Genomic DNA, 25827 nt, shown 5'->3' with positions numbered 1-25827 from the left:
ATGGAAAGTTGGCTTGCATGATGGACTGGGCTATGATTACAGCTCTGTAGTTTCTTTAGTATTTTTAGTTGATTCATCCGCAGGTATCAAATGTGAGTGAATTTTGAGCTTTGATTTGTTGTTTACCGACCATTGCAAATGTCTGGATTTACGAAGATAAGAGTATTATATGTTGAAAAAAGCTCTTTACTTTTCAGCATTCAGTATATTAGTTGACAATTTAGTTCAAATGTAAGAAATTCTGTGAATTTTTAAAAATTCTTTTTAAGTTGTTTGAAATGTTCAAATAATACTTCCCATCTTCTACTTAGGATGGAAAATGTAAGATTCAGTTGCAGAATGGGACTTGATAGTTTAGTGAGCCATGCATTCTCGTGTCCTGATGTAGCTTTATGTTATAGCATGACAACGTGGATAAACTAAATCAACTTGTGTCCTCAGCTGCTTTTGTAGATGGAAAGACCCTTGAATGTTGTCGATTACGTTGCAGTTGGGTCTTGAAAGATTGCCACTTTTATCTTCAGGTCCACAAAGTAAAAGTTGCTGAGACCAGTAATGCAAATGTGCTCAAAGCCTTGGAGTAATTGCTAAATTGTATCAGAGTGTTAGGATGAATGGGACTAGAAAAGGCTATGATGATGACCCTGATTGCTCCTGGTTTTTAAACATAGAATACTTATTTAAGTACCTCAATATGCATTACATGAGCATGCATTTATCAGTATGAAAGATCAAACTCCTGTAAAAATGCAAACTCTTCCAGAATTGTTGTTTAATAACTATTTTCTGCATATGTTGCTGCTTAGAGTTTAGCATCATTTATACATTTTGAAAACTGAATATTATGCCCATTATTAATTATAAAGATGAGAAAGAGCAACTGGCTTAGAATTAATTATTCTGTAACAGTAACTGCTTCAGTGGTGACGAATGTCTGCTTTCTCATTTGTACTTCTAATTTTTAACGTGTCTGAATTCAGTTAACCAAAAACTGCTGCAGAAATCTTTAAAAATAATACCTTATCAAACAGCAAGCAGAAAGTGTGTAATTTTCCTTGTATTATTTCTATGAAATTCCTATGGTTTTAGAATCTTTGTAAAATAACAGCAAGATTTGTGGAAACAGAATTTGGTATATTCTGAAAACTTTTTGTGGAATATTCAAATATTACTTGTCACTGATAAGGTGATCAAGTATGTAATCAGCCTGAATCAGTAAATTGAACACTAAATTAATGAAAAGCGTGTAAATGTTGGGAATAAAGTTATGACAACCATTAATTATTCAAAAGATAAATAAAAGTGCACTTTTTTTCTCTTTCTAGAATGACTTTGTGGTGGAAACTAGTCTAGTTGGAACTGTTTTGAATGGCTTGTCTCATCTTCATGGTTGTATGGATCGTGGACAATTCATCATTAGTCTAATAAGAGGTCTTGGTGGTAATCTGAACATGAAATCACGACAAGAATTTTCTAAAGAGGTATCTTTAATGTATGATGTACAGAAATTTAGACAATTGAAATATGTAATAATCTTGAAGGAAATTTAGCTCATGAGATTACATGTACATTTTCAGAGTCCTGCCAGTGCCACTGGTCCCAAAATGTCTCAAGTGAACTGGCAGATACTGCTTGGTCCTTCTCCAGAGATTTCTGATGAACTTCTTGCCCCAAAATATAAAATTGGAACATTTCCTAAATATGTCGAGAATGAAAGAATTGTCATAGAATCCCAACAGTACACACAGAGGTCATTTGGCTCATCGAGTCTGCACCAACCCTCCAGTGAGCATCCCACTCAGCCCCATATTTCCCATGACTAATCAACCTAACCTACACATCTCTGGACATTATTGGGTAATTTAGCATGGCTAACCTACCTAACCTGCACATCTTTGGACTGTGGGAGGAAAGCGGAACACCCAGTGAAAACCCACACAGATGCCCGAGGCTAGAATTGAACCTGGGTCCCTGGTGCCGTGAGGCAGCAGTGCTAACCATTGTGACACCATGCTATCCCCACTGTGCCACTGACTAGAAATTATATGCATTCAGTACAAGCTACAAGGGGTTCTCCTGTGTTAACAGACCCTCAGTAGGCAGTAGATGGTGCCCTTTCTGCATTGTGTCTTGGCAGCAGCTGCTCCAAGCTGAAGTGTGTCTCTGAGCTAATAGTCTTGAATCTTGGAATACATTAGTCTTTAACATCTGGGTGAGGACAACTGGATAGCTCTTTGCATTGGATGATCAAAATGTTTCAGACAGACCATTAAGCACCTTTCATTAAGTTGCTAGTCCTCCAGGCATAGTTGATGTTTGTCTTGATTTGCATCCCAGGGAACAGCTGCAGAGCACAGACACCTGAGTCATGGAGCTGGGATGAACCTCAACAAAACTCACTGCATCTCTCTCCAGATCTTTTCTGCAAAGGCACATTCCAGAAGATGTGCAACAGCCTCTTTGCCAGCACTTCATCTTGAGGGCAGTGTTGATATAATGACAATGTGGCTTCCTTGAGTGATATAGTGTTGCAAGTGTCCTGGCTTGCATATGCTAAAGTGCAAAGCAATAATTAATTTGTTATAATATTCCTTACTAATCAAAATCGCCATGCTACCAAATCAAACGTTTGTATAAATGTGAGGTGAGATTTTTGGATCTTGTGGTTCAACGGAGTTTTGCATGAGTTACCCCATAATTTTGAGTTAAATCAAGTATAAGCATGGTCAAGTGGGAATTCCAGTGTTTAAAAATTCATGTTTTCAGATTATTTTAATTAGGCAAATTTGAAATCTGAATTTAGAATTACCTGTAATGTCAGGCAGTTTCCATTTTTCACTTTGAGATCTAATTATTTAGTATTAGATTCAAGCATTTGAGAAATCTTTTTCTGTTTCATATTCTTAGTTCTGTTGTTACCCTTCTGACAGAGGCTGCAAAATGACAAAAAGACAACCATCCAACTTATGAGACTTCATTTACAATATCTTTGGATCAGCAACTAATAAATTCCTACTCTGTAAAAAACCAAAAGAACTGTGCATGCTGTAAATCAGAAACAGAAATTACTGGAAAAGCTCAGCAAGTCTGGCAGCATCTGTAATGTAACTGAGTTCTGAGGCAGGATCACTCGACTTTAAACGCCAACTCTAATTTCTCTCCACAGATGCTGTCAGACCTGCTGAACTTTTCCAGCAGTTTCTGTTTCCGTTTCAAATTCCTGCTCCAGTTTCTTTTTACACAATCAAGTGATTCATTGTTGACATAATGTATTAATGCTCTAATATTCCTACCTTTAACAAAAGTTGAAGCATTGAAAGCATGTTAATGCATTCACACATCTCAATTTAATTTTAACTCAGGTTTTCAACTGGGCAAGAGAATCACCGCCTGACCCACGGCAGACCCTAGACACATATTATGACCAACAGAATGGGCGACTCATGGCATATCAGATGGAGAAACCAGAAAATCTGACTGCTGAGGATTTCTGTAATCCCCAGAAACTTCCTGTCATCCGAACTCCTGACATGCAAAGAGGTCTAGATTATTTTAAACCCTGGTTAAGTTCCAGCAACAAACAGCCATTTATACTAGTTGGACCTGAAGGATGTGGAAAAGGGTAAGATTTTTCTTTGAGAAATCATGTCTCTTAACTGCATGATTTTTGTTTTGATGGTTTGCAGGTAACAATAGTGTTGGAGAGTGAACGCTTGAGAATTGATTGAAGCATAATGATAAAGTGGAGTGGGAGAAACTCCTCACGATGGTGCTGATTCCTGATGGAAAAAAAATGTGCCTTTAAATCCTGTTTTGAAGATTGTAAAACATAGTAACCATATTGACAGGATTCATATTTTGATCAGCGTTACAGCTGGATTAGCAGATATTGGTTTCAAGTGCTAGATTTATCTCTGATGTCTCTGCTAGTGTGGAGGCAAGATTAGCATGGATTTCACTCTTACAGTAGGATTTTCATAGCTAAATAAAGAGCAAGAACTGAGGTAACTGCCCTAACTGATGAATACCTCAAACCTTACTTGCCATGCCTGGCCACTTGGTATGAAAGCCACTGTAGCCTTAAACGTCTTCAGCTCTGACTTGTTCTAAAGGTCGCAGTTAAGCATCGTGGTGTCTCGAAAATAACAGCACATCATTACATTTTATAGCCCACCGATGCCCTATTTGTGAAAGTAGAGGAGTTCATATTAGTTGAAACATAAAGGTCCTTGTACGAACAATGTGTAACGGCATTCAACTGTAACACTGGATACCACTGAATGCAAGATTTCCAATGTGGATATCAAGGCACTGAATGACTGGTCAGTGAGATTTCACAAGAGCAAGGGCTTGCCCTCCCTCAATATTGTGGTCTGCAACTACAACAAGCACTGTGTGCAGTCCCATGTTCACTAGCCAGAATACAGACAAAATTCTGGAGCGTTGATCGATCAGTGATGCTGAAACATAAAGATGCACAGAAAGAATAAAATTTGACCGTAATCAGTGGTTGGACTGGGCTGGACAAGGTCAAAAACCACATGACACCAGGTTATAGTCCAACAGGTTTATTTGAAATCGCAAGCTTTCGGAGCTCAGCTCCTTCCTCAGGCACAGTGTGAGAGAGAGGGTATAAGACACAGAATTTATAAGCAGAAAGGTAACAACCCTAAAACTGGCTGCCTCTTGTGGAATCTTTGGTCAGTCAGGAAAGAGACCACCGATTGAAATGCAAAATCCAGATTCCTTTCCAGTCATTGTCCTGAGATAAGGAGGCCATTTGGCCCATTGTGTGTGAGCTGGCTCTGTAAATGAGCATCTCATCACATGCTATTTCCCTGCCTTTTTCTCACAACCTCGCTCATTCTTCCTTTTCAAGTAGCCACCTAATTCACTTTTGAATCTGTCAATTGGACCTTACTCCACCACATTCTAAGGCAGTACATTGATGATCTGCACTACTGCATCAAAAAGTTGTTTTTGTGTCACTTTTTCTTCTTTGTGGCAATGGCATATTGGTAATGTCACTGGAAGAATGGTTAAGAACCCTAGGCAAATGTTCTGTGGACATTGGTTTGAATTCCAGAATTGCAGATGGTGAAATTTGAATGAAGTGAAAATCTGGTGACCATGTAGCTACTGTTAATTGTTGGGAGATAGAAGAACATTTGCTTCAGTAATGACATGTGGGAAAGAAAACGTGTTGTCCTCAACTAGTTTGGCCCCACATCCTAGCAAGCCATTCAGTTGTATCAAACTGCTGCAAAGTTGAAGAAATATGAGTGAAACCGGATGGACCACCTGACAATAACCTAGGCACTGGAAATGACAAATGGCAATAATAGGCCTATCAATGCAGCAAAGTCTTCCAATATGTGGGTGCTTGTGCCAAAATTGTCAGAGCTGTCTCACAGCTTGACATATAATTTTCATGGAATCATGCTTTACAGACAACGGAAGGGCATGGAATGGGCCTTATGTCGGGGATTTCAATATTTATGACTAGAGTGATTTGGGAGTACTGTGACTGACAGAGCTGATAGCCTTCTGAAGGTCATAACTGTTACATCGGGTCTGAGGGACATGGTGAGGGAACCAACGAAAGGAAAAACTTAGCAGTGTACCTGTTGCACATGTGGCTGTCTCTGACAGTGTTGTTAGATGTGACCACCCCATAGTCATTGTGGAGGCGAAAGTCCTATCTTCACATTGAGCATACTCATCATCATGTTGTGTGGCATGACCATCATGCTAAAGGGACAGACTTTTATCGGATCTGTCAACTCAAATTCGGCGTCCTTGTGCTGCTGTAGGCCATCAATAGCAGCAGAATTGTATTCAACCAGAATCTGCCACTTCATGATCTGGCTCATTCTCACTCTACAGTTACAGTCAAGCAAGGTGTAACTATGGTTCAGTGAAGAGTGCACAAGGTCATGACAGGAGCAGCACCAGGCTTACCTAAAAATGAGGTGTCAACCTGATGAAGCTATAACACAATGACTACTTGCATGCCAAACAGCATTAGCTGCATGGAACAGACAAGGCTAAGTGATTCTACAACCAATAAATCAAATCTAAGTTGTGCAGTCTTGCCAAGGTCAGTTAAACAATTAACATGAAATCAAGGCTCCATAAATATCTCTGTCATTAATATTGCCAAGGACCCTAGTGCAAAAGTTTAGGCTGAAATATTTGCATCCATTTTGAGTCTAAAGTGCTGAGTGAGTAATCCATCTCTACCTCCTCTTGAAGTAGCTCCTCAGCATCACAAATGATAGATTTTAGCCAATTTGATTCATTTCTACCTGAATATAATTCAATTGCATTTTGATTGCTGCTACCTGGGAGCCCCTTCACTATGAGTTCATTAACTTATCCATGTTTCTGCAGATATGGTTAGGTTAAGTGAGTGGACAAAGATTTGGCAGAAGGAAAATAATGTGGAAAAATCTGGAATAGTCTATTTTGGCAGGAGCAGTAAAGAAGAAATATTTTATCTAAAAGGAGGAAGATTGCAGAGCTTTGAGATGCAGACAGATCTGAGTGTCCTTGAGGTAGTTTGCATGCAGAGTAAATAATTATGAAAGTTAATAGAATGTTATCATTTATCAGGAGGGGACTTGAATACAGAAGAGGTTATGCTTCAGGTGTACAAGGCAGTAGTGTGATTGCATCTGGAGTACTTTGAACAGTATTTGTCATCTTATTTAAGAAGTGAATATATTGGAAGCAGTTCAGACATGGTTTAATGGTCTATTACCTAGAATAGGAGTGTTCTCTTATGAGGAAATGTTGGATAGGCAAGGCTTGTACCTACTGGGGTTTAGAAGAGTAAGAGATAACTTAATGGAAACAAAAAAGATTCTGCGGGATCTTTATTGGGTTGATGTGCAGAGGATTTTTTCTCTTATTGGGGATTTTAGAACTAGGTGTCTCTGTTTAAAATCAAGGTTTACACTTTGTAAATAAATATGAGATGACTTTTTCTCTCAGGGTAGTGAGTCTTTAGAACCTTTTCTGAAAAGGTGAAAGCAGAGTCCTTGAATATTATTAAAGCAGAGGTAGAAAGATTCTTACTAAATAAGGTAGTGAAAGATTATCAGCGATTTGCAGAAAAGAGGGTTTGAGGTTACAATCAGATCAGTCATGATCTTACTGAATGGTGGAGCAGGTTTGAGAGGCTGTGTGGCTTACATCTGCTTCTAATTTGTATGTACGATGAATGGTTTTATTTTTATGTGTCTGCACTGCGCATTTCCATAGGCCCAGCTGGCCTCTTAAAATTTCCACTGACTGTTTGGTGGATGGTTTGAATTCATTGATCTTTCAAAATCAGTTGAAATCTTGCCTGAAGGAAGCACCAGTCAGAGAAATGATGTAGAAGTATTTTTAACTAAATTTTCAAACCACCCTCTGAGTATTGCTACTTGTTGAAAGCATTAGATTTTTAAAGGCTATTGTATCTTGAGACCTTTACTTTTGTTACAATATGTATATTAAGAGGCAAAAATGATATTGCGGAAGAGAAATTAGGAAGGAGGCTGATGTATTGTTGATGGGGTTGGAAACTCCAGAATTCTCATCTGAAGCCTTGCTTGTTTCCACTCAGGCTGTTTATTTTTCAACTTGCAACTTCAGTTGTTCGTAACTGCCTTAGGTTCCAGTTGTATTTTTTGTCAAGAAATTTACTTGGAACATTATCCAATTTAATTTAACATAATTCTGAAATTCATAAATGACATTTTGTGAAGTGTTACCCTGAAACCACAAATATTTTCCTTTCTGGTTACAAGTGAATTTGCCTCATTTATTCTAGCAAAGAACGTAACTTAGAAAATCGTGTTGCCTTGTTTATTGCTTTAACTAAGTCTTCAAGCAGCATGATAATATCTGGTTCTAGAGGTTTATGTTCAATGAATGTTGTTTATTCATGAATTTGTTGCTTTATTAGACATGTTGGCATGTGATACTTAGACCTACAAGAAGGGTGTGTTGCTTTTACCCACTTAACATTAAGGTATCCAGTATTTCTAAGTTTAGTTGAATACAACTTATTCTTGCTGCATTGCTACATTTATAAGCACTGTAAACTAAGCTCCAAATTTGAAAGAGTAATCTACTGTTTCATTGAGCTATCCTGTGTACCTGGCAAGACATTTTTGTTGCTGCTACCTTGCTTCATAGTTGTAAGATGGTAAACAACCATTTATTGACTTTTACATGGATATACATAGAAGTATGCAGACATTTGAAATGTGATGTTCAGCATAAGTAACTGAAATTATGTAGTTTGGACGCTACCTGCTGCTTTTATCATTAGATTCATAGCTTGATTATTTTGCTGAGGAAGTTCTAGAAAACTAAAATTGTTCTTCGTACCTATGATAGGAAATTTAAGCAGGGAAATGTTAACTTGTATAGAACAGTTCCATTTTAACTGATTTTAATTTTGCTTTCAGGATGCTTCTTCGTTATGCTTTCTCTCAGCTCAGATCCACTCAAATTGCAACAGTACACTGTAGTGCACAGACTTCACCTCAACATATTCTGCAAAAGCTGAGTCAGACATGCATGGTTATAAGTTCTAACACTGGTCGTGTATACAGACCCAGGGATTGTGAACACTTGGTATTATATCTGAAAGATATTAACCTTCCCAGACCAGACAAATGGGGTACAAGCAGCGTTATTGCATTTCTACAGCAGGTTTGGACGCTGTTAAATTTATTTGTTATGAGGATATTTGCTTTTTTTTGTCTTTGTGTTTAGTGTTGCCCAATATTGCACTATGTTGTTTAAGTATAATGGTATGTTAATTTTCTCTCTATTTAAGTTCTTAAATAAACTGATTTTAGTTTCCTTTGAAATAGAGTAGTATTACAAAGTTCATGAAATCATACTGAGTAATGGGGTTCTTAATTGGTAGAATTATTTTAAAAGTTTTTGTTTTGAAGTAGTTTGAGTGCCATTAGGACCATTATTCATTATGTTCCCTCTTTTTAAATTTCTTCTATGCCTCATGTTCATCTGTTACAGGAGGGAAAACTGACAAACGGTTTATTTCAATGTGGTAATCAGTAGACACATAATGTTTTCAGGGATCAGCAATAAACAGTGTAGTCAGCTGTGACGAATTACAGAAGTGCAAATATATTACACTTAATTTATGATTTTTATTTTTTACTTCTCCCTGGTCAGGCTGACAACATGCCCAATCCTATAAGCCCTTCTCATCGCTTAGCTTATTTGGAGACTTGTCTTTTGAAATGACCTCTATGTGGGACTATATCCTACCATATTATGCAGGCGGGCCATTATTACTAATAGGAAGCAAAAGGAAGATAATTGTCTTAATTAACTTGAAAGGAAACCTGGTGCTTAGAATCTGTGTTACAGTTGTATCTATTATTTAAATTGGCACATATTTATTATTGCTAGTTGGGGTGATCTTGTTAACTTGTATCGTTTACAGCTGAAAACCAGGTACAAATGCTGCATATATTTATAATTCTTTTGTGTTTTCTCAAAAACAAAATTCTAAAGGCTCTAACCTACCATGGCTTTTATGATGAAAATTTGGAGTGGGTTGGATTAGAAAATATTCAGATCGTGGCATCAATGTCAGTAGGTGGTGTTATGGGACGACACACCCTAACAACTAGATTTACATCCATTGTCAGGATCTGTACAATAAAGTAAGTCAAAGAATGGTTATTTTTCCTTCAATGACATAAATACATAGCTCTTACTTATCATTACATTACAGTTATGCATTAATATTAAAGCAATAGCTTGCAAGTAAAAGAATTTAATTGAAATAGTATGTAATCGGCTAGCGCACGCTACTCTCAGAAAAACTACAAGGCTTTGCTTGATTTTCTTTCAGTGTTGAGCGTTGTCTCGTTGGTTCTTTCTTTGCTATGCAATTATTATTTCCAAGATTTTTTGCTCCTCAGATTATTGTTGCAATAATTATATTTGATGTAACTTGTATATTACAAATGCACAGTCACTTTGTGGTTAGCACTGCTGCCTCACAACACCAGGGATCCCAGTTTGATTTCAGCCTCAGGTCACCACCTGTGGAGTTTGCACATTCTCCCCGTGTCTGCATGGGTTTTCACCGGGTGCTCCCACAGTTCAAAGATGTGCAGCTTAGGTGAATTGGCCATGTTAAATTGCCCATAGTGTCCACAGATGTGCAGGCTGTGTCGATTAGCCATAGTAAATGCGGGGTTATAGAGAGAGGGTAGGTGGCTGGGTCTGGCTGGGATTCTGTTTGGAGGATTGGTACAGACTTGATGGGCTGAATGGCCTCTTTCTGCATGTAGGGATTTTATGATTCCATGAACTTTCACTTTACTACCAACTGAAAAACATAAGTCTATTAGAGCACTTTGAATTCCACATCTGTCTTTGATCAGCCTTGTCCATTTCAGTTAGAGCTCCATAGATCAACATAGTGTTTGGTGTATCTGGTTCTATGGAACATTTGAAAGTTTGCCTTTGAATGTTTGCATTTTTTAACAGCACTTTCCTAGTTCCTGGCCTTAACTCACTTCAAAACCATATTCTTGGAAATTGTTGAATGATTCGATTGTGTCATGTGTGGTCTGTTCTGTGAAAGTGGGTGTGGTTTGAATCTCATAAATTGTAACTATATTGAGATCTGTGAATACTGGTAGTTCTACTACAGTTAGACCATTGGTATCCATCAGGTAGAGAATTTCAGAGAGTCAAGGTGAGCTTGTCTATGGAAGTGCAGTGCAATTCTGCAGACATTTGGAATTGGATGGTGTTATGTGCTGTGAGATGGTTTTGTGGGCTGGACCATGGAGTCCAACTTGCTAAGTTACATGTTTTTCAGGATGCATTGTGATAATATGTTGGCTTTAGTTTTCATGTTAATTCTAGAACTGTTTCATTTCTGTGACTTGTAGTTCCTGTGTGCTTCATATGACCTCCGACACCCAGCCCCATGACCTCATGTATTTTGCAAGGCCCATGTGATGCAGTTTAAGTGGCTGTTGATCATTGTTCTATTTAAAAGAAAAGTACAGGAATAGATCCCTTAAGAAGTAGATGCACCTGATTAAAGGCTTAGCATAGCAGAAGTTGCGGTCTGGAACGCCATTCACTATGTAAACAATAACAGCTCATCTGATTGAGAGAATTACAGTTCTGTGTCCCCTGTTAAACTTCCTCAGAAAGTCTTGTACAGCAATCTTGTTCAACTTTGCTGACTGGTCCAAGGAAAGTTGACACTTAACTACATTGGGAACAGGTATTATTTTGATAGAGTAGAACTTTGTAAATATGATCCCATTTTTTGGTCAGATGCCTCATATGCAGACACAAACAAGGAAGTTTCAATGGTGAGGGTTCAGGAAGTGAGGGTGAACAACCACAGGTGCCACAAGAATCCCATCTTCATCGTTCTTAATGGATGATGCAGAAGTAGGGGAAGGTGGGTGGTTAAAATAGGGGCTAAAGTGTTCCATAGAAAATGTAACAAAATGTAGTCGCACTCATGTCTTGTCATTAAATTGAAGAAATGCCACTGTTTGTTTGATTTCAGTTATCCTGATAGAGAGCAACTTCAGGCCATCTACAGTGCGTATCTACAACCTGTGCTGCATAGGAATCTAAAGCACCATCCTATATGGTCATGTCCTACACGAATACACCAGCTTGCTGGTTCCCTGGTTCAAGTGTATGAACAGGTATGATCCACTCAGGTGATTTTTCTCACATATTTGATATTAAATTTAATTTGGTATATTTGTGATACTATGGAAATTTTGTTTTCAAATTTTGCAGGTTTTCAAGTGTGACTTTTGTGTGTTGTAGGTACTGGTTAATGATGGTGGTGTTACACAGAAGGGCAGGCAGTGATTTAATTCACCAGGTCATAGTCGAATCTTGTTCCTGCAACGTGCTTCTTAAATCACTTTATTCGAATAGTGTGATGAGAGAAGGGGTCACTGTAATCAAATAAGGATGAAAGCAACAACTTTACATCATGCATCACACTTTTCATAATTACCTCCACGGCAATGCTGAACACTGCTGAAGAGAACAATTTACTGATATCCAGCAAAGATAGTGATGCTGGAGCCATTTTTCAAATTGAAAATCCATTTAGGAAGTGTAATCAATCAATCGATACTTGCTGTGGAAATTCTCACACAGGCTAAGGTTTCTTATGACATGGAAGAGACAAAGTGTTTGGTATTTTCTAAAAAAAAATTCCTACAAACAGTGTTGGCCATAGGACTGGGCAGTCAACTCGCATCACTTTTCTGTGTAACTTTTTTCTTTTTAAGAAATGCAGTATAGTTAACATTGTGCTGCGAATGTTATCAATAGGAATGATAGTTCTTGCACTTGCAGTTAAATATGTACTACGAATAATTAATCAAAATTCAAAAGGAATGGTGGAATTGCCAGGATATTGTTATATCAGAGCTAGATTTTTTTGGGTGAACTAGTGTGGCTAAAACCATGGTGTGAATATAGCTTAAAGTCAGATTGGACCTAATTTCCAGATACGCACAACACAATTTTACTGGATTAATCACTCAAATAAAGTAAAGTTTTGTGGATGCTGGAAAATCTGAAATAAAACAGAATGCTGGAGAAACGGAGTTAACATTTCAAATCCAATACTGAAGAAGAGTTGTACTAGATTTGAAACGTTAACTCTGATTTTCTCTCTCTACCAATGCTGCCAGATCTATCAAGTTTTTCCAGCATTTTCTGCCATTACAATTTTACTGGAAACAATTTTGCATTGAAAATAAACAGTAGTGTAAATGCAATTTAAAGTTCCAAAAGCATACACAGTCTTAATGTATAGTTTTGTCATCTGTGTAACATTTACGCAAATTAAAAAGAAAAAAAAATCTTGTTCCTTTTAGGCTAACATAGAGCATTGTCATAGCAAAACATTAAGAATTTATGTCCAAACAATAAGTTGTAGTTTACATACTCTTCCATGTAAATGAGAAGATTAGCACAAGGAAGAGTGTGCAAAATGCATTCTGTATTGTAAATTCCTTAAAAACAGGCAATTTAATTGAAAAAAGACAACATTTTACACAGAATGAGAAGAGAGTGCTGATTGCTTGGGTCATATTTGGCATGGAGGTACAATAAGAACAGTTTACCATTTTAAATGATAAGATTCATCAGCCAGGTTTCTTCAATAAACACAAAATGATCAAGTTTTTACTTGTAAAACAAAAGTTATTCAATTAAGATATGAAGCTGGATAACACACCTCTATTTGTAATGTGAAAATATAAATATTTACCCTGCTTTTGAGGATAAAAATCACTTCTTGCAAATAAATCTTATGTTTACAAGGCAAAAAAGAGCAGGATTGAAATGCTGTCTTGGCGATTGGTCTGACATTCTCACATGGGTGTCCCCAGTACAGGCATCTGTCTGTGTGATCATGGCAGGCGTAACTTGCTCAGGAAGCAGTTTTCCAGTCACACTTCAAAAGTACAGTCAGGTTTCATAAGACGGTATTTTGTTTAAGAAACAGGAGAGCTAAATTGTAGGTCCTTCCCTTTGACAGGCTGATTGTTAACTACTGCAAGCAACACTTAAACCACAAACTGCAGCCTTACAGTCATACTCCCAGACGGGGAGTCATCAGTACATAAGCAGTTATCACAAGCCATGTAAATATCAAGCAACAAAGTGTGGAGCTGGAAGAACACAGCAGGCCAGGCTGCATCAAGGGAACAGGAAAGTTGATGTTTCAGTTCGGGACCCTTCTTCAGAAAACATCAACTTTCCTGTTCCTGTGCTGCTGCCTGGCCTGCTGTGTTCCTCCAGCTCCACACTTTGTTATCTCTCACTCCAGCATCTGCAGTTCTTGCTATCTAAATAACAAACAATGTTTTTTGTTTCAAACGTTCCACTGATTTGGTTGATCTTAAAAAAAAACAATCCAGGCAGGTACAAACCTTCAAACTCTTGTCCACAAAAAATATTAAATATGAAGCCATCAATACAACCCCTTTGTGGATTATGTGACTATGTAGACTGGGAGGGCTGACGTGCCTGCCTGGAGTCGAATACTTTGGCCTTCTGCTAGGAGACCACCTTAGCTTGGTTGTTTGTCACTATTGGGTAGGTTTCTAGCCAATGTCTGAAAATTGGCCTTTTGCTTGCCTTAATTGACCGTCTTTGGACTGGCAGGCAGGTCGACCTTGCTTTCCCAATGCTACCTCTGGGAAATCAGTTTGGCATGGGACTGGAAAAACTGGCATGCAGTCCTGCAGTGCAAAATTACTCATTTGCCTGCCTGTGTTCCTGTATCTATACTGGGGCAAAAATTCTTCCCAAGGTCTCTGCATTCAGGTTACTGCTCACTGCGTACTGTACTGGGTTTTGTGTTTTCCATGTTGTCACAATTCTTGCTTTAAATAAACAATTTTCTTGATGGTTTATAAATTATTGCCACTTGAATGTCATTCTTTTTCATTGCAATATAGTCGAAAATGTTTTTACCTGTATCCTTTGGAGGTGAGCTTATTGAAACAAATGAGATTCTTTGGGACATGACAGGGTAAATGATGAAAGGTTGTTTCCGTTTGTAGGACAGTCTGGGGCCAGAGGACATAATCTTAGAATAAAGGGCTGCCCAATTAAGACAGATGAGGAAAAATTTCTTCTGAGGGTAGTCAATCTATGGAATTGTTTACCAGATTGGGCTGTTGAGACTGGATCTTTAAGCATATTCAAGGCTTAGATAGACAGTTTTAATCAGTAAGGGAATCCAGACTTATGGCAAAAAAGTAGGAAAGTGGAGTTGAGGATTATCAGCTCAGCTGTGATCTCGTTGAAAAGTGGAGCAGACATGATGGCTGAATGGCTGACTTCTGATGCTACATCTTATAGTCTAAACGTTTTGAAAATAACATAATGGTCAACTGTAGAACTATCACATTGGTGACTGCATGATGGATACGTTAGTTCTGATAAAGGCTAATAGGAACTAATAGCATAGACATTCCCTCATGGGTATTGAGCAAGATGGCAAAAACATTGAAAATCTTTAGGTTGTTACATTCCAGTTTTTTAAAAAAAATTGTTGTTTGGTTAATCTATGTATTCCTATTCATTGTAGGTTCGAACAAAGTTTACAGTGGATGACAATAGTCATTACCTTTTTACCCCTTGCATTCTTACTCAGTGGGTACTTGGATTGTTCCGATATGATCTTGAGGAAGGTAAGAATCCCATTTAATAATATTCATATCCTTTTTTTCTCCTTTTCTCTCTAATTATATTCCACCAGGTGAGATTAGTGTGTTTATACAAAAACAAAGTTGCAGGAAAAGCTCAGCAGGTCTGGCAGCATCTGTGAAAGAAAAAAACAGAGTTAACGTTTCGGTCCGGTGACCCTTCCCTAGAACTCCTCAGGGTTCTGAGGAAGGGTCACCGGACCCAAAACGTTAACTCTGTTTTTTCCTTCACAGATGCTGCCAGATCTGCTGAGCTTTTCCAGCAACTTTGTTTTTGTTCCTGATTTACAGCATCCGCAGTTCTTTCGGTTTTTATTTGGTGTATTTACACTTGCTGCTGTTATGCAACTTTGAAGCATATTGTTATTATTTGGATTTCAAAGTAGAAGAAAATTGTTTTTTGTTTCCAGTTCTGTGAAGGCGACCTTTTTTTTGATCAAAAAAAAGACATTTGAGCAGTGAGTTCAAAAATAATTTCCAGGAAAGCATTTAACTTACATTAACTCACTAGATAAACTACCTGTGGAGTTAATTGATTAAACGTTTATAATGTTGAACTTCTATGACATTCAATAAGACAGACCACGGACCACAATCAGGTTCCAGTTAAGAGAAGGGATTCATACCTGCCCAGAGGCACTTGTGTGCATTGGCAGTCCATCTCTTATTGTGTTGTTGATACCACACTATGTGTTTGTGTTGAAGACAGCCTGGTCAAGGAGAAGGCAAAGTCAAGAACTCTTTTCAGGCTTAGACATCAATGTAATGCTACTTTGTTATTCATTAATAGTAAATATAGCTATATGTAGTGATTACATTTAGATGAGGCTCTGAACTTATCATTACCATTGGTATCATCTTTTGTATGTTCATGTTTATGTCCATGTGTAATTTGGACACTGCACTACATATACTGCAGCAGTTCAACAAGGCAACTCACCACCACGTTCTCAAAGGCAGTTGGGTTGGTAAATAAAAACTGACCCAGCCAGTGGTGCCCAAATCCCATGAGTGAATTCATAAAAAAAAGGTGCTTCATAGGGGTATTGTAAAACATAATTTTAAGTCGAATTCAAAAAAGTACATATTGGGGACATGATCAAATGCTTGATCAAAACGGCTAGTTTTATGAAGCATTTTAAAGGGTGAAAGAGAGCAAAAGAGAGATGTTTAGAAAGGAAGTTCCAGATGTTAGGGCTTTTTAGTTGAAAGCCTGACTACCAGTTGTGGAGCAATTAAAATCAGGAATGCTTGATGCTAGAATTGGAGGAGCATAGATATTTTGGAGATTTATAGGGCTGACTGAGATTACAGAGATAGAGAAGTGAGGTCTTGAAGGGATTGCAAACAGGAATGAGAACTTTAAATTGTGATATTGTATAACAGGGAGACAATGTAGATTTGTGAACATGGACTTGATGGGTTAATGGAACTTGGCGGGAGTTAGGACAAAAGTAGCAGACTCTTGCAGGACTGAAGTTTACAGAGGGTAGAATGTTGGAGGCTAGCCAGGAGACCATCTGTTGATTCAAGTCTAAATATAACAATAGCATCTATAAAGGAGCTCAACAGCAGTTGAACTGAGGCAAAGATGGAGTTGGGCAATGGTACAGCAGTGGAAATAGGTAGTCTCCTTGATGGCACAGTTATTAAGTCTGAAGCTTAAATCAGGTCAAGTATGACAGCAAGATTGCTTACAATATGTTCAGTCTCTGACAGTTGTCCAGGAGATGGGTTGAAGCCATGTAGAAAACAGAGTGCATGACAGAGACCAAAGACAATGCTTTTGGCCTTCACAATATTATTCATTGGTAGAGATTTCTGCTGATTCCTATTTTATGTTGGACAAACAATCTAACAACCTGGAGACGGTTGTCGGGGGCAGGGGATGGTGGGTGGTTTGTTGCTCGAGAGAGGTGAAGTTGAGGTAGGGTTAGATGTCCACGGTGTATACTTGGACAAAACTAATGCTACATCCTCAGATATTGTCATAGTTGGGTAGCTTATAGATGAGGAACTAGTTGGGGCATGGAGAGATCATCGGAAGACATGAAAATTAATGATGCAGGAATGGAATGAGAAACCATTGTAGGTGATCCACTGGCTACAGTTGAATAGATGACCATGGAAAATGGCCAGTTCATTCTCATCTAGCTCGATGTTGGTGGAGAGAGGTTGAAGGAAGGTGTCCTCCTAGATGGTAGTGCTTATGGGTTTGTGAGGTTTGCGTCTTCTTAGACATTCTGCTAAAGTATTTCTAAATACCTCTTGACATTTTGTAATCAGTCATTATTTTTAATTTATGAGCTGGATTTCTATTTTTGAGATTTGGTGAAATGTCAAAGCTCTGTAAAAAGGAAATCTTTTCTAGGTATGTATTTGACATTGAAGTTGCATAAATTGTGGAATTCTTTATAGATTTGGGAGCACTACAGTATAACAGAAGGAAAGAAATGTATATTCATTTTATTCCACTGATGACCTTTTTAATAAGGTCTGAATCTGTTACAACCTTTCTGTTTTTGTCAATTACATAGGTATTTTGGTATATTTTCATAGCTGTAAATCAGCAAAATAGATTCCCTGAGTTCAAATCTTTCAATGGCAAATAGCTTGAAATATACATTCACAATCTGTTGCTACTAACAGGAAATTTACTATGAAAGCTGCTGGATTATCACCAAAAGAAACTACTGACTTGTAGAGAAAGAAGTCTGCAATCCATCTGGTCTGGCCAACATGTGACACAAGCTCATATAATGTGGATAACCTTAAATGTAATCTGAGGCATTCTAGCAAAACACACAATGATATAAATTGAGTGGAACGCCCGTCCTATCATTATAGCTAAAGATTAGCAATAAGTCCTGAAATTTCTTTTTTAAGAAAGCTTGTGTAACATTTCTTTGATTATTTGCTAATATACAGATTCTGTAAAGCTGAGTAATTATTACCATTTTCTGTATTCATTGACTTCTTACATCTAATTATCTGAAGTCTTATTTTTATTGTTGCCTTGTTTACTTAATATCCCCAACGTAGACCATTATTTCTAATTTTAAGTCTGATACTTAGCCAATTGTATCTATCTTGTTACATTTCTGTTCATAATTACATTGAACATCAAATGTCAATATAAATGTGTTACATTAACACTTGAAACTCAAGTATCAATAACATTTATAGGTGAGTCACAACAATCAGCGGATCACGTCCTAGAAGTTGTTGCTTATGAGGCACATCGCTTATTCCGTGACCGTATTGTGGGATCCAAGAACCTAATTGCATTTGACAACATTTTGATATCAGTAATCAGAGGAGATTGGGGATCAGATTTACTCGACAATATGATAGGTAATTCTATTTTGTAGTTTATTTATAAGTTTTCAACTAGTTTATAGGTGATAAAACAGCCAAGTGAAGTATGTGAGACAGGTGGACTCTTTGCCTACTACTACTCGACAGTGTAATTTCAGGGACAAAGATTTTGCAAAATAGTTCTTGGAAAGTTGCAAGTCTACTGAACTGGATTTATATTATGTTGTATCTACAATAATCCTCCAATAGAAACTGCATAATTGAGTCCTATCATTGGATATTTTTTCACACTAGGGTTATTTTCTTTAAGTTAAAAAAAACTCCATACAGTTATCAAAGGAATGCTGCATGGTTCAGGACTGATCTGAGGGTTTTAGCCTTGAATGTTTCAGTCACTAAAATATTAAAGAATCCTTTTGCACCTAATTATTTTAGATATTTAGTTTTACTAATTGAAACGATCCTTCCATGTCCTGCAAAGTGGGTAATAATTTTTAAGTTATTAAAAGCTTTGAACAGAATAATTTAGTGCTTTTGCTCCCATCACTGTATTGCAACTTGTGTGAGAATTTAAATAACAGCATCTCTGAAGTAAGACTGCAACAAATTGATTTTCCATGCATAAATACAGTGAACGAATAACAAATTTTTGAAATTACTGATTAATTTCATGAAGTTAGCCCATTTTAGAATAAAATGTTGTGCACAGAACATGCCAAGAATTCAAATCTTCCTGTTGTGGCTCCAATTTTGGAGGAGAACATACTGGTTATCATTAGGTGATTCAGCCCCTTGAACCTGCTCTGCCATTCCAGATCCTGGCTGATCATCAATCCCAATATCATTCCTGCGCTTTCCCCATATTCTTTCATGTTGTTGGAAACTAGAAGTCAATGTCTGTCTTGAACTTACTTAATGACTGAGCTTCCTCAACCTTCTGGGGTAGAGAATTCTACATTTTAAATTTTTACTGACTGAAATAATATGTAAATGTAACATATTTAAAATATATTTGTGTAATAATTACCAATGGATGTTTGATTATACATAGTAACCACAATTTTGAGCCAGTTATTACATAGCACAGATTTCAAGCAGTTTTTAAGTTGCCATCCTAACCTGAAGACTAGTTCAAATATCTGTATGTGTTGTGCAGTGGGAGGTAACATTTCATGGATATGTGTCATTGAGAAAAGATTCTGTTTAATTGTGTGGGCCTCAATTATGATTGTTTCCCTGAAGCAGACGGGATAAAACAAGAATTTCTTGGTTTTTGTGCTCTGCTCTGCTCTGGAACCAAAATAATTTCAGATTTTCTTTCCACAAGTGATTGCTTTGGTTCAGAAAAATCATTATTTCTTTTTTAGATTTCTTTTATGTAACCTGGGGTGCTAGACATGAAGCTGGTTCTGTGACTGCTCCAGACCAACCTCTACCGCCATATGGGAAAATGCTGGGAAAGTTAAGATCTTCTGATTTAAGAGAAGTTATTCAAAAGGTACTGTCTTCCCTAAATGCACCCATCACCAATAACCTATTCAAAATGAAAGCTTTATTACTGAATTGTGCAGTCTATTTTAGAGTAAATTTTGTGATTTCTTTTTGCTGCAATGAAACTACAGACAGAACAGTAAGGGGTTGGGGTTTGTTGAAATTATATGGGAATTTGGGTTTGCCATATCTGTGTTCTTCCCAGTGCTGCAGGCATTTTACCAACAGCACAGAAGGTTGCAGAATACTCTCCCACCCATGGGCCTTAAGTAGTTAATTATGGCCCTTTGGTCTTATGGCCCTTATGGTCTTAGTTTACATTTTACCAGCAGCACATGGGCCTTCTGCCATGTTGGGAGACTACCACATAGATCCTAGTGCTATCAATATGGTTTGGGGATTGTTGAGGAGTAGCCTGAGCATGCACTTTATAGGTCATATAGGCTTTTTGGCAAAATTCTTCGCTATTTGGAGTCGTACCTTGCCCAAGGGAAGATGGTTGTGGTTGTTGGTGGTCAATCATCTCAGCAGTTCCTCACAGTCAGAAGTGGGGATGTTCACTGATGATGTTACAATGATGATACAATGTTTAACACCATCCACGACTCCTCAGATACTGAAGCAGTCCACACCCAAATATGGCAAGATTTGGCGAGGAATTCTGCAGCAAGTAACTCACCTCCTTACTCCCTAAAGTCTGCCCACTTGTTTATTGAATTAGGTGACAGCAGACTTTCAGAGATTTATAAGGATTTTATTGTAAATCTATAATTTAGCACAAACAGAAGTTTTCACCTTTTCCTTTTAGAACCTTTCCCTGTCCAGAAGCCAACACCCCCAAAATGGGGAAGAACCCAGCTGTTTCTTTCTAATGGAACAGACTGTACAAATTTAAAATAATAGTCTGCTAAGGGCACTATAACATAAATCAGATTTTTAAAGGAAACTTAGAAAATTTCAACTAAAAATTTAATTGGTGGTGCATTCCTAAAATGAAAAGCTGGGTTTCTCCACCACCAACCAAATCACCGAATTTACTCATTAATAAACCGCAAACACTGCCCACTCAGGTCCCCACTGGAAAGTGGGAAGACTCCCACGTGCCGAACTCGGGATCCTATCTCTTTTTGTTCTGATGACACACCTCCAGAGCAGATTGGTCTTGAATCCGGGTCTCCTGACCCAAAGGTAGGGACATGACTATGTCATCACAAGAGCCCCTAGAAACCTAGCTCTTTTTTTATTTCCAGAAGTGCTATTACACACACCTGAACAACAAGTTTTTTCCACCACCAAATCACTTGTGTTACTTTTCACCCATTATTCACTACCAGTAACCTGCTGTGTTTCCAATTAATCTGTTTATGTGCAAAGCCCAACAATGGAAATGCAATACCATATTAGGTGAGGAAGGAGTAGGAAGTGTGGAGTTGGAGGGGAGACAAAGGCACTCCATCCCCTGAGGAACCCAGCTCTTATATTTTCTAACCAACTTGTTTAGGGATGTTATAATGCACCTCTGAAGCAGGTGGGACTTGGATTAGGTGAGAAATGTACGGTTAAATATTCGATGATTATCTTGACTTACTTTCAACCCTTATCTTTTCTAAGTTGAATTGTTAAGATTGCTTATATACATGAATTGTTCTTATTGCATATAAATTGCAAGCACAGTGTTTAGTAATGAGCCATCAACACAGACTCAATTGATACTTTCAATCTAATAGTAGACCTCATGACTTTTACTCTTTACTTGTTTCATCCAGCGATTGTATACTACACATTAGCCCAACATCATTTTACAATTACGTCCTTCTAATTGTTCTAATAGGGAATTATTCATTACGGGAGAGACAATAGAGAATTGGATATTTTACTCTTTCATGAGGTTTTGGATTATATGGCAAGAATTGACCGAGTACTGAGCTGCCCTGGAGGTTCGCTGCTACTAGCAGGACAAAGCGGTGTTGGTCGAAGAACAGCCACTTGTATAGTCAGTCACATGCATGGAGCAATGCTATTTACGCCAAAAATTTCCAGGAATTATGAGATCAAACAGTTCAAAAACGATTTAAAACATGTAAGTAAAAATGTGCTACTTACTCATAACTTTTAACAATAGTAAATATAATGTGACTGTGAAATATGCATAACTAATTTGAAAGCTTGTGCAGAGTCAGTGTGTGCAAATGTATACAGCAGTGGTGCTAATTTGTTCTGAAACACTTTAAAGTGATTGTGGAAAATTGAAATTTGACTTTTAAGCATATTAAATCTGTAGTGACTGGAATGAGGTTGACCAGTTGGATCTCATTGAGCATGAGTTCCTTGGTTGGGACTGTTAACCTGGGCCAATCAGGGAGTCTTGGCTGATGGTTATAAACAGGAGTCTCAGGGATTGATTGATTTATTGTCACGTATACTAAAATACAGTGAAAAGCTTTGTTTATGAGTGGTACAGGCAGATCACAGCAAGTAAAGGATGTACAGATCAAAAAAGAATTAGAGGCATACTGGTTACATTATTTGAGGCTAGAGTCCATTCAACAGTCCGATATCGACCAGAAAGAAGCCGTTTCTGAAGCTGCCCATGCGTGTGTTCAGGCTTTTGCATCTTCTGTCTGACGGAAGAGGTTGTCGGAGTTATTACTGGGGTGCGGTGGGTCCTTTGATGATGTTGGCCACCTTTCTGTTGCAGTGAGCTGTGTAAGTAGAGTCCATGGATGGAAGGTTGGCTTCCGTGATGGTCTGGGCTGTGCACACCACCTTCTGTAGTTTCTTACAGTCCTGGACAGAGCAGTTGCCACACCAGGCTGTTATGCACCTAGACAGCATGGTTTCAATGGTGCATCTATAGTTTGTGAGGAACCTTATGGACATGCCAAATTTCCTGAGCTGTCTGAGGAAGAAGAGGCATGTTGTGCCTTTTTGACTGTCACATCTATGTGGGAAGTCCAGGACAGGTTGGTGGTTATCATCACTCCAAGGAATTTGATGCTCTTCACCCTGTCAGCTTGAATTCTGTTGATGTAGATGGGTGCGTGTTCTCCTCCTTTCTTTTTGAAGTCGATGATCAGTTCTTTAGTTTTGCCAACATTGCGAGACAGATTGCTTTCATTGCACCACATTACCAAGCCCTCTATTTCCCTTCTGTATTTTGAGTAATTTTAATTATCTGTCCTACTATGGTGGTGTTGTCAGTGAACTTGTAGATGGCGTTCATTTGGAATTTGGCAGCACAGTCGTGGGTGTAATGGGAGTGCAGTAGGGGACTGAGGATGCATCCTGGGGGCTCCAGTGTTGTGTGTTATTGTGGAGGAGGTGCAGTTACCCGTCTTCACTGATTGCGGCCTGTGGATCAGAAAGCTGAGAATCCAGTTGCAGAGGGTGGAGCTGAGACCAGAGTCATGCAGTTTTGAGTTCAGTCTGGAGGGGATAATGGTGTCAAGGAACTGGAGTCTGACGTAGGTGTCTCACTGTAGGTACTAGCTCTGAGCTGGCTGGTCAGAGTCCTTGTACTGTGCACATGTAATAAAGGGTGACTTGGTGACAGGTATACTGGCCTCTGTGGAGTTAATTCAGTGGAAACTGTACCAACTGCTTCTCATATGAGACTGGAATCGAAGTTGCGCCCTTAATCTGTAATAGTTCACTATTATATGTTCTCAATCTGGCCATGATCTTGTGCAAACTTAAGAGTTGGTAATTGTTCCAAACCACATGCAGGTGGACTTTCCAGGGTGTGTGCTCTCCTGGATTTAGGCCTGTGAGTTCTCTTACTCAAGTTAGGCCTTGTCGAACTCCTTTGCTGTCTTGAGTCTGCACCCCGACAGCAACTACAACGGCTTTGCCAGCCTGGATCCTGAAGAACATTTTAGCCAATTGGCTGAGGCTTGGTTGTGTTTTGGGGTTTTGGGACTTACCTAGAGTCCCTCTGTTCAGGATATGTCCTGCATAAGGCAATGCAATTGCCCTCTCTCAAGTGGTGTTCCCTAAGCTCAGGTGAGGGTGTCCACTTCCATTGGGATACACTGTAGCTTCCATGTTCCACTTGGTGTATTTTCCAATAATAAAGCTGTTGTGGTGCCTGTTTAAAGACCGCTTGGGCTTCAGCTAGTAGGTGCTTTTGCATGGTTACATCATTAGTCCCACATACCAAACAGTGTCTCAGCATCTCATTCAAGGTTAACCCAAAACCACATGCCTCTACCATTCGTCTTAAACTTGTCAGGAATCTCGATACGGATTCCCCTGGTTCTCAAGCTGTTGAGAAAAACCGATAGCATCTTAGAATTAGAGAAGACTTGGGGTCGTAATAGTCTTTAATTAATTTGGTCAACTCTTGAAAGGTTTCAACATCTGGTCCCTCAGGAAAAGTTAAGCCCAAATAACTGGAAATGCTGCAGGTCCGCAAGCAGTCAGAAGAATTAATCATTGCTTTTCATTTGCCCCAATGTCATTTGCCCAGAAGAAAAAACACATTCTTTCCACATACTGAGCCCAGTCCTCGATGGCACGATTGAATGAGTCAAGCTTGCCAAATAAAGGCATGATGCTAGAAATGCTTACCCCAACTCAAAGACTATTGTTCTGAGGGAATTTTCTTCAGGAGTGTATTGTTTTCTCTTGTTGCCACTGAAATATCTCCATGGAGGCCGATATCCTGTTGCCAAGTCACCCTTTATTTAAACATGCATTGTACAAGATACTGGGCTCTCAGAGCGAACAGAACCTCTGAAGCTCCCATTTCTGTCTGTGAGCCAGTACTCCCTGATTGGGGCAGTTAACCTGGGCCAATTGGGGAAATCATACTCAATGAGATCCACCTGGCCACCTCATTCCAATCACTACAAAATCATTGTCACTGCACTCAGTGGAACAACAATAACACTATTCTTTATTATATAGAAAACAAAGGTTAAACTTTAATTTTAATCTTGCTTTCAATTCAGTCTGTTGGATAGGCCCAAAATTAGACCAGTGTTGACTTTTAATTATGTTTGATATTGATGATGAAGTGACTGGCATTAATTGTATGATATTCCATCCTTCGTCCTTTTATCTTTGGTTTTTGTAACAGCAGTAATATTGTTTCACTTGAGAAAAAAATGCCTTCACTTTGTCGATCATTTAATGGCTTTATTTGTGCTTTTGTTAATTTAGTTTTGTTATGATCCCTGTGAGAAAACTGTAAACAAAAATAATAATTTTATTGAATGACCTCAGAATGATTGACCTCAGAAATGATCAACAAAATTGCCTTTTTTTGTAGTTTTTACTTTAACAAATCAGAAACAACACAAATTACACATGTAATAACATGCAAATGATAATTCACATACAAAGGTAAACTTCACTTTAAATAGTCAATACAATAGAGATATATCTTGTGCAACCAGACGCATTTGTATCACTCTGCACATAAATATTGTACTACATAGCTACACAGTTCTAACCTTTCATGAATAAAGAACAGCATATTGTAGATCAGGAATACTTCCAACAGCAGCTTTTATCTTTGAGTTTCAGAGGTATGATTAATGTCAGCAAAACTCATTTCCATGAGCTGTCTCCCACTCTGGTCATAACTGTCCTGATGGTAAAGCTTCCCAGAATTCTTTTTCAATTAACCAACCAATAACATCACAGTTCATAGTTTCACCACTTGTGGGAAAGTACGTATTTCTTTAGCTTTGCTGGGCTATTCACACCGCTTTCTAGGTTTTATGCCTTTTTTTGCCAGCTCACACAT

The 25827-nt window shown here is 38.3% G+C and overlaps 1 protein-coding gene across 3 annotated transcripts in view; it reads left to right on the top strand.

The window, feature by feature from the left end:
* The window catches only part of LOC109928522 (cytoplasmic dynein 2 heavy chain 1), a 534366-nt gene that overhangs the window by 138316 nt on the left and 370223 nt on the right, over positions 1-25827 (top strand). For all 3 annotated transcript variants that reach the window (XM_048597671.1, XM_048597673.1, XM_048597672.1), the window contains exons 42-50: positions 1326-1481; positions 3363-3622; positions 8463-8709; positions 9547-9698; positions 11582-11726; positions 15149-15251; positions 18453-18620; positions 19952-20082; positions 21907-22155. In XM_048597671.1, the coding sequence (XP_048453628.1) occupies positions 1326-1481; positions 3363-3622; positions 8463-8709; positions 9547-9698; positions 11582-11726; positions 15149-15251; positions 18453-18620; positions 19952-20082; positions 21907-22155 (1611 nt within the window). The remainder of the gene's footprint in view (positions 1-1325; positions 1482-3362; positions 3623-8462; positions 8710-9546; positions 9699-11581; positions 11727-15148; positions 15252-18452; positions 18621-19951; positions 20083-21906; positions 22156-25827) is intronic.

The sequence above is a fragment of the Rhincodon typus genome, chromosome 6, assembly GCF_021869965.1.
Source record: "Rhincodon typus isolate 14 chromosome 6, sRhiTyp1.1, whole genome shotgun sequence".
NCBI lineage: Eukaryota > Metazoa > Chordata > Chondrichthyes > Orectolobiformes > Rhincodontidae > Rhincodon > Rhincodon typus.
The sequence above is the reverse complement of the archived record's forward strand: the minus strand, read 5'-3'. Positions and strand labels throughout refer to the sequence as shown.